Genomic DNA, 16,558 nt, shown 5'->3' with positions numbered 1-16,558 from the left:
CCGGGGGGAAGGAGCAACCAAAGGGGGAAGCCACCAACTGACATCCAACACAAAAAAGAGAACACAGCGGGGAGGTTCACGGTCAGGAGCCGCCAGGAGAGAACACCAACCCCAACCCTACACCCACACCCACACCCAGGAACCAACAGGAGGGCTCACGCCTAGGGGAAGCAACATAGGGCCCCAAGACAAGACTCCTAAGAGCTCCAAAATCAAACATCACCCTATGCAGTTGTTTCGAACAGTGGAAGCGACAAGGAACAAAAATAAACCCCCTGAAATAAGCCCTTTCAAGGCCTCAAAATCGATATCCCAGCCACACGAGTTTTTTCAAACAGAGCAGGCAACCATAGGGGGCAAAACTGAGTCCCAAAATCGAGCCCAACATAAGGAAAATCGCAACCATAAGCTCATGGGTAGGAGCAGCAAGGGAAGCCACCAGCTCCCAACACAAAGAAACCACAGGCAATGACTCTTGGCTAGGAACAACAAGGGGGACTGCCGAACAGGTGCACAATGGAACCAACAAATACAAGCAAGGACTCTCGGGTAGAGCAGCAAGAAGAGCCACCAAACCCAAACCAACAGCCATATCCAACACAAACAAGAGAACACAACAGGGAGGTTCACGCCCAGGAGCCGCCAGGAGAGAACTCGAACCCCACACCCACACTCAGGAACCAACAGGAAGGCTCACGCCTAGAGGAAGCAACATGGGGCCCCAAGACAAGACTCCTAAGAGCTCCAAAATCAAACATCACCCTATGCAGTTGTTTCGAACAGAGGAAGCGACATGGAACAAAAATAACCCCCCTGAAATAAGCCCTTTCAAGGCCTTAAAACCGGTATCCCAGCCACACGAGTTTTTTCGAATAGGGAAGGCAACCATTGGGGGAAAAACTGAGTCCCAAAACAACCTTAAAAACCAAGCTTCCATTCGACAGGTATTTCGAACAGGGAGGCAACTACAGGGGGCAAAGCCGAGCCACAAAACCAACTTCTTAAAGCATTAAAATAGGTTCCTACATATATTCAAATAGGGGGAATAACAAGAAACAGAGAGACGAAAATAAACCCCCGAAGCCAACATTACTTTTAGCATGCATTTAGAACAGGAGGAAATAACGGGAAATAGAGAAATGCACGTAAGCCCCCAACAAGTCCTCTTCAAGGCCTTCAAAAATTAATATTTCATTCAGCATGCGGTTCGAACAGGGGAGAGTTACAGGAAACATAACTAAACCCCCAAATAAAATTTCCAAGCATTAAATCACTTCAGCGAGGAGAAAAGAGAAAACCGCAGCCTTACGAGGCAAAAAAATGTCCTTCAGCCTTCAGTATACATGTACCAATATAAAGAGAAATACAAAGAAAGAGCCTACACATGCATAAGAACTAAGCCATGCTCTTTCCTAGAAATCTATATTTTTTTTAGCTGGATGTCATGGAGCATTTAAAACATACACCGCAAGCTCATTAACATGCTAATAACCGACAATAAACTAAGCATGAGATATCAATGAAGGTAAGCAACCCTTCTACATTCCTTCTTGACCCAACTGCATGACGTATTTATATTAGGGCCAACAGGAAATGCTAATGATTTCAACCAATTAAAAGTCCATTAACCAAAAACGATTCCAGCATGACATACCAATCGTAACAAAGCACGCACAACTCCTGTCGAGCAGAGAAGAGGAAAAAGGAAGCAGAGAAGGAGAGAGAGGCTACCTCGCTGGAGCTTCTTTCAAACAACAAAAGAAAGCCAAAGAACCTCTCAAAAATCAAGTGCACAAGCCCCCAATCGAGAAGAAGTTTCGACGGAGTCTCCCCCAAGCCCCAAAATTTCGTAACCTCACAGCAATCCCCTCCCACCAGCCTTTCTACACGCAGAAGAGAGGGGAGAAGAGCAAGGAAGCTACCCCGAGGGTGTCTCCAACCCAACGCTCGTCCCAACAAGAAAAAAAAAAAAAAAAAAACTATCGCAGGCGGAGGCGCAGAGGGAGAAACCATCGGGAAGGAAGGAAATTGCTGCATTCGTGCCCCATGGAACAAGAGCGCCAAAGTCAACCTACCCTGAAGGAGCTTCCCGTGCAACAATTCGAAGCAGAAGATGCTTGGGAAGAAACATCTCAGGCATAGAACTTCGAGAAGGAAAAGGGGTCAACCGCTCGTCATGTGAAGGAGAGAATCCAAGAGGAGGGTGCAGTTAGGGCTTTTGACAGGGCTCGGCTCACCACCGGGTCACCGAACGAGGGAGAAGACTCGAGGAGATGGGGGAATCGACCGAAGGAGAGGAGGGCACGGTGGTATGGCTTGGACCGAACGGGGAAGCCAGTGGCGTGCGTGAGTTAGGGATTTTAGATGGAAATAAAAGTTTCCCCCCACTGCTATATAACACAAGACATCCCCCCAAGTATAAATAATATTTAAATTTCCTCGAATTGCGCACCTCTCGCTCGTGCACTGAATCATATCGAAGTGGGAGTCTCTCCAAACTAAAGTCGACGTTCCGGACGCGCCGGCGTAATCCGTTTTGTCGTCCGGGGTCGCTCGGACGACCTCATCGACGGGCAGGTCGAAAACACATCAAAATCGAATTCCTTTAAACTAATCGCCCGTGATCGATCACGAAGCCTCCTACGGGTACGGGAGACGTGAATTTCAATAATTGTGTGCATCGATGCGTGAATTATGGTATTCGTGCATCGTAAGTGTGCGCGGACGACACGAAGGATTTCCTAAGGTTTTAGATCCTATGTGTACTCGACTCGAGCTTTGTTTCGCTGATTTTAATCGACTCAACTAAGCGTTGAGGATTAGAACCGATCACATGAAATTGCGAGTCAAGAAGTGGCTCGAATTTCTAATTGGTGCGGGTCCCAGGCTAATCCTCTAAGAGAGTCGGTAGGAAATCCTAAAGGTTAGATCCTAGGCTCTAATAAGAAGAAGAGACCTCACAAAAAAATGAGGTCAACAGGTGTCTGTGACAAAGTTTTGAGTCTCCCTTTGGTACCCTCACTTATAGTTTAAAAATGGTTAACTTGATTTACAACCATTATAACAAAGGTTCTTGTTATTTTCTATGTACTATTAGTATGTTACTATCTTGAGTTTGACTATTTTAGAACATTCTTTAGAGATTATTCATTGGTTTTTATATATATTAGCTTCTATTACATTAAAACCACACACACACACACACATACACATTCTCTAAAAACATTGTGTAAAGGGAAACTTACAGAGTGGAAGGAATCATAAATTCATAAAATGTATATTTACACTACCTTTTTAGATTCATGGTTAGGTTTTCCTACATCGTAGATCGTCTTGTATTATAATATGTGAAGTTATATGAATGAGCAATTGATTGTTGAAACAACATAAGGTAATAGAATTATTCGGGCCCATATACCATGAAGACCTAGTGCATGAGGTGCATTATGAATATCTCCTATTTTGATGAAAAAGTGTTTTCTAACTCAACTGCAAGTATCTTAAGTCAAATTTAAGGGTGACAACCTTGTATATTTTTAGCTTTGAAATTTTGCTTTCTTTCTTGATAAAGAAAAAAAGTTTTAATAGGGACTTCAGGTGAAATGCCAGAGGCTTTTGGAGTACTATGCGATCAGAGGATATCATGAAACTTAAAAGATTTGTGATATTGTAATCAGGCCATTAATTATGCATTAATTTGAGTAGCGGGCATTTAAAATTGTTGATAGTTGAGTAAGCATGATGGATATACTTATAATATTAGGAAATAATTTATTTTTGTTAGAAGCTATGAGGATTATATTTATTTCCTAATATAACTTAATTTATTTTCCTAATTTAGATGTATTTTCTTGAATTGGATTTATTTCCTTTCCTATTTTATTTTATTTTCTTTCCCTCCAAATAATTAATATTGATTGATTAATTAGAGATATTATGTGTTATATCTTTTCTTTCCTTTGATTTCTTTTTTATTGTCTTTCCTATTATAGGATTCATGTAAAGATTATTTATACCCTCTTTCATATCAATAAAAATATTCCACATTATTCTGAATTTCAACATGGTGTCGGAGTCAGAAAAAAAACCTTGTCTCTTACCGCCGAAAACTTCCAATTCCTTGCACCCGGCAATCTTTGTCGTGCTGCCCTTCTTAGGATCGAACCTTAGCTGTTGCCAAGGCATCTACCTAGACGTCGACATCTTCCTTGCAGTTTTTTTCTTTTGTCGCCGACACTCATTGTAGGTTTTTCTTTTTTGGTTCAGCTGTCGGCTTCCCTGCAAACTTTCTTCAGTTGGGTTTTTGAAGTTTCAGCCGCTGGTCCTTCCAGCAACTGTTCCCTTCCAAACTTCACCTGCTAGTCCACAGTCAGTTGCCTTCTCATCCGGTCGCAACAAATAGTGGCAACAAATTTTCTCTCTTTCTCATCTGTCTTCTCACAAGTAGAAAATGGCTGGACTTGCACTAGAAGGGTCTCGATTTAATGGTCAACAATACAACACAAACTGAATGAGCTGCTTACGGGTGATGGACAATACTTCTTTACAACCTATGACGAGGTTTATGAAAGCTTTGATTCCATGTGCCTTTTGGATAATCTTCTGCGAGGCATTTATGGCTACGAGTTTGAAAAAAACTTCTACTATTCAACATAGAGGAATTATTCCTTTATGCAAGGTTTGGATGTTATTCAACAGGCACAATTTGGGACGGGAAAGAAAACAACTTATTGTTCTAGAATTCTGCTATAGCTTGATTATGGTTTAGTTGAATGTCAGGCTTTGGTTCTTGCTCCTACGAGGGAATTGGCTCAGCATATCGAACAAGTTACGCAAGCACTTGGTGATTACCCGATGTGAAGGTTCATGCTTGTGTGGGAGGGGCAAACATTAGGGAGGATTAACAAATACTTTCTAGCAATGTTCATGTGGTTGTTGGCACGCCTGACAACGTGTTTGATTTGTTAAGGTGGCGGTCTCTTCTTTCTGACAACATCAAAATGTTTGTTTTGGATGAGGCGAATGAAATTCTGTCTTGTGGGTTCAAGGAACAGATATATGATACTACCTATGCAGATTTCAGGCAATTGGATCTCTTCCTTGCAGGTCCCTAAGAGGCAGAAATCATCTTTGCCAGCTGGAAAACTTCCTTGTAGACCTCACCGACAACTTCCTCTGAGCCTCAAACTCCTGCCGACCACAAATTCTTACAGCTGCCTTTGTGGCCTCTTTCGCCATTTCACATACATGGATTGTGAAAAAGAGAGAAACTTGTTACAGAGGATTTCATCTATGTTTTGCTTTCAAAATGACTTTAGAAAGGTTATTACAAAGGTGAGACTGAATGTATCTTTGAATGGAATCCCAAGAGCCGGCCTATATGACCTTCTTTATTGTTTCTACCCTACTGGCCAGAAACTTCAAGTAGCTCTTCCTTCGAAATTTTTTTCTGTATCAGTCCCTTTTCCAAAGCCTTTTTTTGCAACAAGGCCTACTTCCGAAGCTTTTCCTTTTTTTTTCTGCAGACCATTCTCTACAACTTTTCCTATTGGTTGTCTAATTCCTGCAAACTCCCTTGCCACATTACCTATAAGAGCCTTCCACCTACCTACATACTCTGTAAGAACTGCAGTCAAAGGCAGCCGCAGTCAACTAGAAGCCAGTTTTTTTTGTAGGCTGTCTTTTCCTACTCCCCTATACTATTACTTGTATGAGTCTTCTGCCTACTTACATAAATTGCAGGAGCCGCAGTCAAAGACAACCGCAATAAACTAAAAGTCAGTTTTTTCTGCAAATTTTCTACATTCCCGCAAAGCAGCATTACTCGTAGGAGCCTTTCGTCTACCTACAGACACTATAGGAACTGTAGTCAGTGACTACTGCAATATGGGAAGAGGACTTCAAGTTCAATTTTATAGGGAATTCTTCGCTCATTGTTTTATGTTTTCAAATTCAAATTGAACATAGTTTTCAACCATGTTTCAAATTGAGGGGGAGTGTTAGAAGTTATATTGGAAATAATTTATTCTTGTTTGAAGTTATGGGGATTAGATTTTTTTTTTTCTAATATAACTTTATTTCATTTCCGATTTTAGATTTATTTTCTTGGATTAGATTTCTTCATTTCCTAGTTTAGGCTTTACTATTTTATGTCGTTTCATTTATCTCCTAATAATTAATATAGATTGATTAATTGGAGATGTAAAATGCTATATCTTTCCTTTCCTATTATTTCTTTTTTATTGTCTTTCCTGTTCTATGATTCATGTAAGGGTTATTTTTACCCCATTTCATATCATTGAAAATATTCAGCATTATTGTGAATTTCGACAAGGATAAATATAATAACATTTATATTGCTTAAGTGTTTGGAGTGTTATCTATTGAAGATATGATTGAAAATAAACTTGAGTGATTTGATTATATATAAAGGATAGCTAGTGCACTTTTTAGATGGGTGGATAAAAATAGCGCTACATTAGTAAAGAAAATGGGTATTCCTAAGATGCTGTGGATGGAAGTTTTTGAGGATGATTTGCGAAAAATATGTTTCACTTCTTAGGCAGCACTAAATATAAATGACCGGACAGGAGGATTCATAAAGATGAAAGCCTAATAATGTTGATGCTAATGATGACAACCCATGCATCCTACATTGCATTTAGAGTTGCCAAAATAATCTTTTTTAAAGTTTCGATAGTTTGAGGAGTTTTGTTGTTTACTGCAATGGTTTCTTCTGAATTTCTTTTGTCTTTCTAGGCTGGCGATTGTTGGAGTTGTCAGGTGTTTAAATACTCTGAAAGTAATTGTTAAATTATGAGCTGACTTAAAATTCTGTCTTTTATGATCAACAAGTTCCTACATGTAGTTAATAAGGCTTTACATATGACATTTATTGGTGTCAGGATAAGTCTTCAGTTCGCTCTGCATCCTGAGAATTTAGATCAAATGTTTTCACGCACAACTTTGTTTGTTGGTAGTATTATTTGCCTTATTGCTGCTTTTAAATGTAATAATCATTGAGACTCCTTACAATTCGTATTTCATATTTAAACCAAATGTTTTGTAAATGTTTTAAAGCAATATGCTGCAAACTTAGTGTATTTGAGGTTTATGCTTTCAATTATAAAGCTCTTGATTCTTGCTTGGCTGAAGCTTCTAAGGCTAATGCTTTACTATTTCTACATATAGGAATGCTTCACATTTTTATCTTGAGTTTCTGCATATTTCACCTATTATTAGATGCAATTATTAGTTCAATTTTATTAACTTTCTTTTCCATGTATACTTTTAATTGTACATACTTTGTAGCCGTAAAATGCTAATTTACCAACGCAAGAATATAATACTTGTATTTAAAAGGAAGTTATAAATTCATATATTAATTTTTCCATTTTTTTGTGTTGATTCTTTGCCCTACTGTGGTGGCACTTCTGTGATTCATAAAATATATTTTCTTTTTTATACTATTTTTCTTCAGTTTATTTTGATGTTGAACCTTTCACTATGCTACAGGCAGGAAAAACTAAATCGTATGTCTATGTCTATTTGTCTAAATTTAAACTTATGAAAATTATTATTTTTATTTTTTAACACATTTAAATATTTGAGATCAATTATATTGTATTTTGTATCTAATAAAAAAAAATCCTAAAACTCCCTACACTTTTTGTATTCTATAAATAATACTTACATGTGTATTCATTAACTTTTTTAGACATTGGTGATGATACAAAATATGGAAACCTCAACTTGGATGTAAACATTTGGAGTTTTTTATTTTTATTTGTTTATCTTTTACAAAATTGTCATGCTTAAAAATATTTCGGTGACTTTCTGCTGTTTAGTGTAGTTCCGAATGCCAAGTCTCGAATGATGCTTGAATTCTTTATTCTCTATGATTGTTGAGCAGTCCATACAAATGTTTGTCTTGTTAGGAATGAGCTTTTTGGGCCCAAATTTATCCGATTTGTTTGCAAAATATTATTTTTATACTAATCTAGTGTCACTAGTATCAGCTACTCATAAATATGCCATTAGGGTAGTCTTAGCTCAGCATGTGCAATATATTAGCAGGGGACCAGTTCATAGCCTAGCATGAGATTTTGTGCTGTTAATTCTTGAGAAGTTTTGTAAGAGTACTATTAATGCTGATACTCGCGGATTAATACATCTTCTCTTTTCTGTAAGTTCAGCAACATGTACCGAGGACCAACATGTTTGCCTCTGCTGAGAGATTTGCCAGCACAAGTGTTGCTAAAAGATCACCAGGTGGTTTCTTTAGCTGGCTTACTGGTGCAAAATCTAGCCAGGTTCCTCCCCTAGATTTTCCACTTCCTGGCGTTAGACTTCCTCCCCCTCTTCCAGATTATGTTGAGCCAGGAAATACAAGGATCACAACTCTTCCAAATGGAGTCAAAATTGCTTCAGAAACATCACCAGTACAACTTTTCTTATCTTATTTAATTGTCGTTATGAGTTATCTTTATTAATTATCAGTATTATTAACTTTTTTATGTTTGATTAGAACCCGGCTGCTTCAATAGGGCTGTACGTCGACTCTGGTTCAATATACGAAACACCAGATTCTTTTGGGACTACACAGCTGTTGGAACGGATGGCCTTCAAGAGCACAACTAACAGGAGCCATCTGCGCATTGTGCGAGAAGTAGAAGCTATAGGTGGAAATGTGAGTGCCTCAGCTTCTCGTGAACAGATGGGATATACTTGCGATGCTTTGAAAACATATGTGCCACAAATGGTTGAGTTGCTCATTGATAGTGTGAGAAATGCAGTTTTCCTTGATTGGGAAGTTAATGAACAGGTATCATATATCACGGTGACCTCTTTTTTAGCTCAAAACTTGTGGTATTGTGCTTTAGTTGATTCCTTCGTTGTAATCTTAGGTGAGTAAATTGAAGGCAGAGACAGTTGAAGCTTCTAGCAATCCACAAGCTTTGCTTTTGGAGGCTATTCACTCAGCGGGATATAGTGGCGCTTTGGCGATCCCTCTTATAGCTTCTGAATCTACCTTGAATAATTTAAATGGTAGCATTTTGGAGCAATTTTTGGTTGTAAGTCTCCTTTTTTTTGTTGAAAGCTTTTTTTTTTGTGATTTTTATTTTTATTTTTGACACCTTTTATCCACTATTTCTATATTGAACTTTCTTTGCTCTGCTTGTATCAGGAAAACTACACCGCTCCTAGAATTGTACTTGCAGCATCTGGTGTGGAACACGAGGAATTGGTCAAAATTGCTGAACCACTACTATCCGATCTTTCAAAAACAGCCCGTCCTGAGGAGCCAAAGTCTGTTTATGTTGGTGGGGAATATCGACGCCAAGCAGATGTTACAGTACAAAGACTTTAATCATGCTCATGTTTTACCTACATAATTTAATATTTTATTTTAGTACACTTGGTAACATCAATCTCATTACTAGTTTCTTTTTCTTTTGTCAAAATTTTATTGGATAACAGGTTGCACATCTTGCTCTTGCTTTTGAAGTTCCTGGTGGTTGGCATAAGGAAAAGGATGTCATGGCTGTCACAGTACTTCAGGTTCTAATGAAACAGTATTCTATAAGTGAATAGATTAGGGTCTGTTTGGGGCAGCTTTTGCACTGTTTTACTTTTCAGATTGCTGGCACACATCCATTTGATTAGTGATTTAAAACTTTTGTGGTGGGAAGTTGCTTTTGAGAACCACATCTGTTAAAATGTGGCAGCGATAAGAAAGTTGTCTGACTTCAGAAATGAAAATATTTATAATACATACAACAATTTTTGAAAAAGTTGTTTACTCCATAATAGCTATGCAACATCTTTATAAAAGTTATAGCCGCTTCAAATGTACTCTTAGTCTATAACATCATTTCTTTTAATATTGTTTATACTATTGGATATTCATGGATCCTTATAGAATTTTGTTGTGCTATTTTGGTTCTCCTCTCTTGACAGATGCTTTTGGGAGGTGGTGGTTCTTTTTCTGCAGGAGGTCCTGGGAAGGGGATGTATTCTCGGCTGTGTAAGTAAACCCTAGGTGTTTTGTTGCTTGCACCAGTTTTCTGTTATTTCATGTTTTATGTTATCATTTTCCAGCTTTGTTCATGTCATTTCTGTATTATGGTTAGGATTGTGGCAATGTTTATACATGGATAAATTTTAGTTTGATACTTTGATTCTTATCCGTGCTAATTTAAACATATCTATTATGCAGATCGAAATGTCTTGAATGAGTTTCAACAGATCCAATCATTCTCGGCCTTTAACAGTATTTACAACAATAGTGGCATTTTTGGAATCCATGCAACTACTGTAAGAGTGTATATTTTGATCTCCAATGCTTGATGGTTCTCCTTACTTTTTTTCTATTATTTTATCAATGTCATCATATTCATGGTAGTTTGCTTTTCATTTTGAAGCTTAAAATAGTGTGGCTTATTCAATTTTCACCTTCATTTTTAGCAGACTTCTCTGCTTTCTATCTGGATATTTATAGATGGTGCAGTTTTCTTAACTATGCTTACACATTGTTGTAGTAATTTTTTATTACTCTGAGCAGACTATTCTTGTTCATTAGATCTGCACTTCGCTGCCTATTCTTTAATTTTAACTGGGCAGCAGTCACCTATTACGTTATCTATCTTTATCTCGTTTATGATATATTTTTCTATCTTCAAATCTATCTTCAAATCTATCTGACACTTTGAGGGTGGGGAAAAAAAAAAAACTTGGAATCGGCCAAGTAGTTTATTGAGTTAAATGTTGGCGGCATGCATGCTTGGCCACAAGGAACTTGTTTTGTAGACATGTCCAAAGTTTCTGATATTCTTGCTTTTACTGGAGTTGCCTACATGGTTTTTTAATAACGAGAAATTGTCTAATCTGTTTTCCTAATATTATCTATTTTGCTTAGGAAAACTATAATAAAAATAGCTGTGCTAAAGAGTATCATGCCAATTTTAGAGTGCCAATTCTCTCTTCATTTGAAGAACATCTAGTTAGCTTGTTCTTAAAGGCTAATCATATTTCTTTAGACATAAAATATTTTTGAGTGAAGGATTCTGTAGAATAAATCATAACATGTCGACATATGCATAAATACTTAATTTCAGTGGACTTTGGAGCGTTCACTTCTTCCTGACCCTCTGTCTTGTCGTTCGGTGGAAAATGCTCATGAAACCATTCAGCTTTATGAATAATTCCGATGTCAATGAGATGGTTGAAAATTCTCTACATTTGAAAATGTCTAAATGTTAAGCTGGTTTATTTTAAATTGTTATCAACCAGTAAGCTCTCAAAATGTTTTCTTGAATGAATTTGAAGAACAAATTATTTTGGAACTACTACTTTTGGATAATTCATGTATTGTTCAAGCTTTGAAGCTTTTTAATGCGGTCCCTTACATCTGTGAAGTTGCCAAGCTGCTTCACTAGATTAGATGATAAACCATCAATGCTCGAAGAACTTGAGTAAATGTATGCATGTTGTTTGATTGATACCCACCTGTCGCATTTTCTTGAGATCTAGTTTATTGTTGTTGTTATAAGCTCTCACATTGTTGCACATGTTGCAAAATTCTTTACCTTATTTCTTCCAAATTGCATGAAAAAGGGTCTTTTGGGTTGGTGTCCGATGTGGCATATAACGCAGGTTTGTTAGCAATTAAAATTGACAAATGCATGACTGCTGAGTTGAGCTGAGTGGAAAGGGCCATGTCGTGGTTGGGTTAATCTGTGCCACTAGTTTCCCATTTGATTCTTTGCTTAATATATCCTATCCCTTGCATAACTAATTCCTTCAATTTTGCCACATCAACTTTTAAGATATATATGTTGCTTTTGCTGAATGGCTGCTAGATTGGTATGTGCTACACACCATGTTATGGTATTTATACAATGTCATTTGGATGGACCCTTAAGTAATCAATATGAGTTTACTGCTGTTGATCACGGTGTCTGCTTCATAGTACACCATTGCCCATTTTAAATCTTTATACATGTTGGTTATGTAATTTTCTTTGATATTTGGTTTAGTCTGTGTTGTAGAAAGTGTGACGGAGAAGAGAGGAAGAACTCTATGAACACAACTTCGATTTAAGGAGCACTCGATTGGGGTCACACATAATAAAATCACACTAATCAATCAATTAATTCCTATTTGATTTGGTTGTATCTAGGGCTGTTAACGATCCGATATTTCGAGCCAAGTTAGGTTCGGCTCAAAATCAACTTGAAAGAAATTCGAACCAAACTTTTGGCTCATAGCTCAGTTTGTTTATTTCTATATGATCTCGATACGAGCCAAAATTTGAATTAATTTTTGAACGATTAACGATCTTTGAGCTAAATTTATTAAATTCACAGCCTACATCACTAGGGTTATTAATTTCAAGCCTAGCTGGGGTCGTCGGCTCGAAAAAATTTGGTCTAAAATTTTTGGCTAGTATCTCGGCTTGTTTATTTTGATCCAAAGCCAAAAATCAAATCAATTTTCAAGCAATTAACAATCTTCGAGCGTCTAGTAGGAGGTCAATTAAATTGCATGTGGTCATAATTTGAACTTGAAATCATGAAAATATTAAAGTTCTTATTTGTCAAAGTTTTAATGATCCGATTTCTCAAGGATAATCACTCATGTTGGTAATTTTAAACCTCACTATTACCATTTGATATATTGTTAAGAGTCCTTAAGTGGAGAAGCAACTGCTGAGAACCCATAAAAATTATAAAGAAATAAATAGCTGCTATTTTGTTTAGTTGACTTACAAGTAGGAGATAATGTCTAGTTGCATTTGAGCAATGATCTCTTCAAAGTAAAAGAAAAGAAGTTAAAGCTAATCATATATAACGCTTTTAAAATTTTCAGGTAGATTGGAGACATGCTTACTATATGGAGTTGTTGCCATATATGGAAATGTATTCAGTGATAAATATGGATAATTTGAAGCCTATTGGACTTACCATGTTTTATGTTGAGCCAAAAGAAGGCAACCTTTTACGAATGGTTTACTCTTTGAGCAAGAATTGCCACTAAGCAGATATTCCTTTTGTGCAAAATATTTTCACCATGGACACGAGCCAAGTGAGACATTCCATATGGCAGAAACAACCAGTGACCAAGCAAAGTCAAATGGTACATTAGGGAAGCTGTGCAAATAATAATCCGTTATATGGAGCTTTAATTTCACATTAATGAAATTAAATCCTCTAATGGTGGCCCTATATTATGGTATTTGGTCTTGAAGTAGACCAATCAGATCGTCTATGATCAAGATTTGGGCATCAGATAATGTTCATTTAAATTGGATAGCTCAAAATTTTCAAGAATTTTTTTGATAGTAGTGAGTCTAATAGCATACCATTGAGATTAAAAAAGATATCATCTAGAGTCCATTGGGTGTAATCAAATTGTAAATCAAGGATCATACGAATGAAATCAAGGCTCTGGAAGTTGAACAATTGGATTTTAGGTTACAGTAGGATAAACAAGAAATTGAATTATTAAACATATTTGAATAAGTTTATATATAAATTTTAATCAAGTATTTAATCTCTCAGACAGATCACTTCATATAAACTTACCTAGATTTGTTCTCATGGATTGGATTTCTTTCTTTGTGGAGTTAGTTAAGGCAGAGATAATTTTTTTTCCTTTTAAAATTTCTCATAAATAGGACTTAAACCTTGTTGAAAAATTGAGAAGAAATAATTGAGAATCTTTATATTTCTTTCTTTCTTGCACGTTGTCATGTATAATGCTCTTGAGTTCTTCCGTTTGGCTGTAGCGAGTGTCAAAAGTTTCCTGCACTCCTTTCCTTCAGCTGTTAGCTCTTGTTCTTACGACTGTATTCTTTGATTGCTGCTCGTTGTGCTTATTTGGCAGCATTTTGAGGCCCTCAAGATACCATTATGAATCATGGAGAGGGGATGTGTTGGTTTGTATTTTAGGCTTGGGTACACATGTCGAGTTTTTTTAGCAAGTGGACAAGTTTCATACTGAGAAAACTAGATTTTTTTGCTGATATACAAATGTGGATACAATTTTTCAATACAATAGAAATTAGAATGCCCGAGACAAAAATGCCATCACATAACTTAGCTCTCATGAGAAACAAACTGAGATATAAGACTTGACTCAAAGGATTGTGAACGGTGAGACGGTTCTTCTGAAGGGGGAGTTATAATGAGCTAATAAAATCCATGATACATATCAACACTGTCAATCACCTACCCCGAGTCCATCATCTGAAATTCATACAAATTATGATTGAAGTTAGTTACACAATTCATGTCACGAGTAAGTTTACTGATAGATCTTAAATTGCTTTTAAGTTTAGGAACATAAAACACAAATTGAAGAATAAAATTCTTTATGAGATTCATACTTTCTCTTCCTTCCACTGATGAAAATGATTCATCTAGTGTTCTAACTGTAACATGATGTTTGCAAGAATGGAAGGATTGAAAAACAGTGATATCACCTGTCATAATGATCAGATGCTCTAGGGTATACTATCCAAATTTGATTCTTTCTAATGAGAGCAACAAGAGCAAATGGAAGACTACCTCAATGTGCTATAAGGTTGATAGGAGGCTCGTAATATTATCCAAGAAGCCTTTGGAGAGCTTCTTATTGTTCCTTGACGATTGAACTGTGTTCATGAGTCTTGCTTTCCTTTAATGTCGTGTTTGCTTGATTTTTCTCATCATTTTTTACTTTGCTGGGCTTCCGATATGCAAGTTTTTTTTCATTAATTTCTAACACTTCTTCAGATGACCAAGTTTCTTGTATTTTTCATACCAAGGTCTGTTCCTCTTTTATTTGTTTTCCTGAGATGATTTGTGAGTGTATAAAGTTGAGTTTTCAACATTTGATAGAGTGGAATTACCTGTGATCATGAGTTTCTTTTTGTTCTCTTCCCTTCGTGCTTTAGCAAAGGTTTTCCAAATTAAGTGAAGAGATCTGGTTCCCATGATTCTTCCTTTGACTTCATCTAGTTACTTGTTTAGTCCTAGAACGAGCTTGATGGTTCTCTTCTGTTCAACAATGGTACTGTAAAGAAGAGCTTCTTGTGAGCACCCCCATTTGTATATTTCATATATATCTAGTTGGAGTCAGTATTTGGAGAGAGTGTTAAAGTATTGAGTAACATTCACTCACTCCGCCGCAAGTTATGTAATCTTGTTTCAACATCAAACAACTCAAATGCATTGTTAACATTTAAATATTTTTCTCTTTTGGCATTCTAGATTTCTTTTTTTGTTTTGTATAGGAGGAAATTTTCTCCAATTTTGGTGGTCATGGAGTTAACAAGCCATGACATGACTCTGATCTTCAATCTTCCATGTTCGGTGTTTAGGATCGTTAATTTATGGTGTAGGATTTTTCTCGGTGAGACAATCATCCTTTTATTTATCATAGATGTACATGAATACAGATTGAAACCATTGAAGAAAATTGTTGTCATGTAGTTTGTGATTGTTGTTACAGGAAGAGAATTTAGAGGTTTTGGAACCAAAAATCTTAGTTTCAGCTTCAGATGTAACTTTTGAAGAGAAAGATGCAGCTTTCATGTTATATGGCTATCATTGATGTTCACAGGATAGAGAAACTATCTGTTGTCGACACAGAATTTTCACTAGAGAGAAAAAATGTATATTGCCTACACAGGATGCCTGGGTTGCAAGCTGGGATGAGGTTGCTGCCTAGACCAAGATGTGTTCCTGAAGGAGGCCGCCGCTGCTGCCTAGGAGAGTCCAATTGCAAGAGCGAAGGCCTACAGGCTGCCTAGATGAATTTTGATGACTGTAGGGAAGATTCCGGCTGCTCGATGACTGGTAGAGAGGCTCCAATGGCTGGAAGAAGACCTAGGAGTGAAGGTAGCCTGGAGGAATTCTGGCAGATGTAGTGGAGATTCCAGCTATTGAAAGAAGACGTAGGATCTGTTTCCTTGTTTTGATACCATATGCAATTTAGGAGGAATTTTCTTAGAGGAAAAAGAAAAAAAAATGTTAATTTCTCATTAAGCAAATAACAAATATATACACGCTCAAAGCAACCTTAATATAATTGGAGGGAAATTCAAATCTTAATGATAAGAAGGAAAGAAATAAAAACGCAATTATGGATAAATGTTAATTATGGGGGAATAATTTTTCCCCCTCAAATGTTGCAATGGACCCACAATTTCCTAAGCTGTGAGCGGGTTCATGTGGTCCTCAGTTATATGCATATCAAAGGTAAATATAGAGCAACAATTTATTTCGCTGATTTTCCACAGTCCAGATCTAAAAACATTTGTTTTTGTTTTCTAAGGATAGAATAGAAATATAACAAGAAGAGAGGTGTTTCTTGCATGTTGATGGAAAAAAATTCATAACACCAAGGAGATGGAACCTGATCATTTTTTATATAGATAGGGTTATAAGGATAAAGTCAAATTTTAATTTAATTCTAATCAAAACTAATTATTAAAAAAAAATTAAATTTATTTCTATGATTACTCAAAGTTGATAATTAAACAATAATATTAATCAATTAAAAGCGTGAAAAT

The 16,558-nt window shown here is 36.7% G+C and overlaps 1 protein-coding gene and 1 pseudogene across 1 annotated transcript; both read left to right on the top strand.

The window, feature by feature from the left end:
* The first annotated feature begins 4,450 nt into the window (after positions 1-4,450).
* LOC110029966 lies at positions 4,451-5,114 on the top strand (annotated as a pseudogene).
* Positions 5,115-8,188: 3,074 nt separating this feature from the next.
* On the top strand, positions 8,189-15,796 carry LOC110029965 (mitochondrial-processing peptidase subunit alpha-like). The gene is made up of 11 exons (XM_020732481.1): positions 8,189-8,441; positions 8,528-8,824; positions 8,907-9,074; positions 9,188-9,355; positions 9,481-9,561; positions 9,961-10,027; positions 10,220-10,317; positions 12,871-13,008; positions 13,790-13,939; positions 14,778-14,809; positions 15,607-15,796. The coding sequence occupies exons 1-11, from the start codon at positions 8,217-8,219 to the stop codon at positions 15,794-15,796; spliced, it is 1,614 nt and encodes a 537-aa protein (XP_020588140.1). The 5' UTR covers positions 8,189-8,216.
* Positions 15,797-16,558: the final 762 nt, after the last annotated feature.

The sequence above is a fragment of the Phalaenopsis equestris genome, unplaced genomic scaffold, assembly GCF_001263595.1.
Source record: "Phalaenopsis equestris unplaced genomic scaffold, ASM126359v1 Scaffold000617, whole genome shotgun sequence".
NCBI lineage: Eukaryota > Viridiplantae > Streptophyta > Magnoliopsida > Asparagales > Orchidaceae > Phalaenopsis > Phalaenopsis equestris.
Note: the sequence above shows the minus strand (reverse complement) of the source record. Positions and strands in the feature narration are given on the sequence as shown.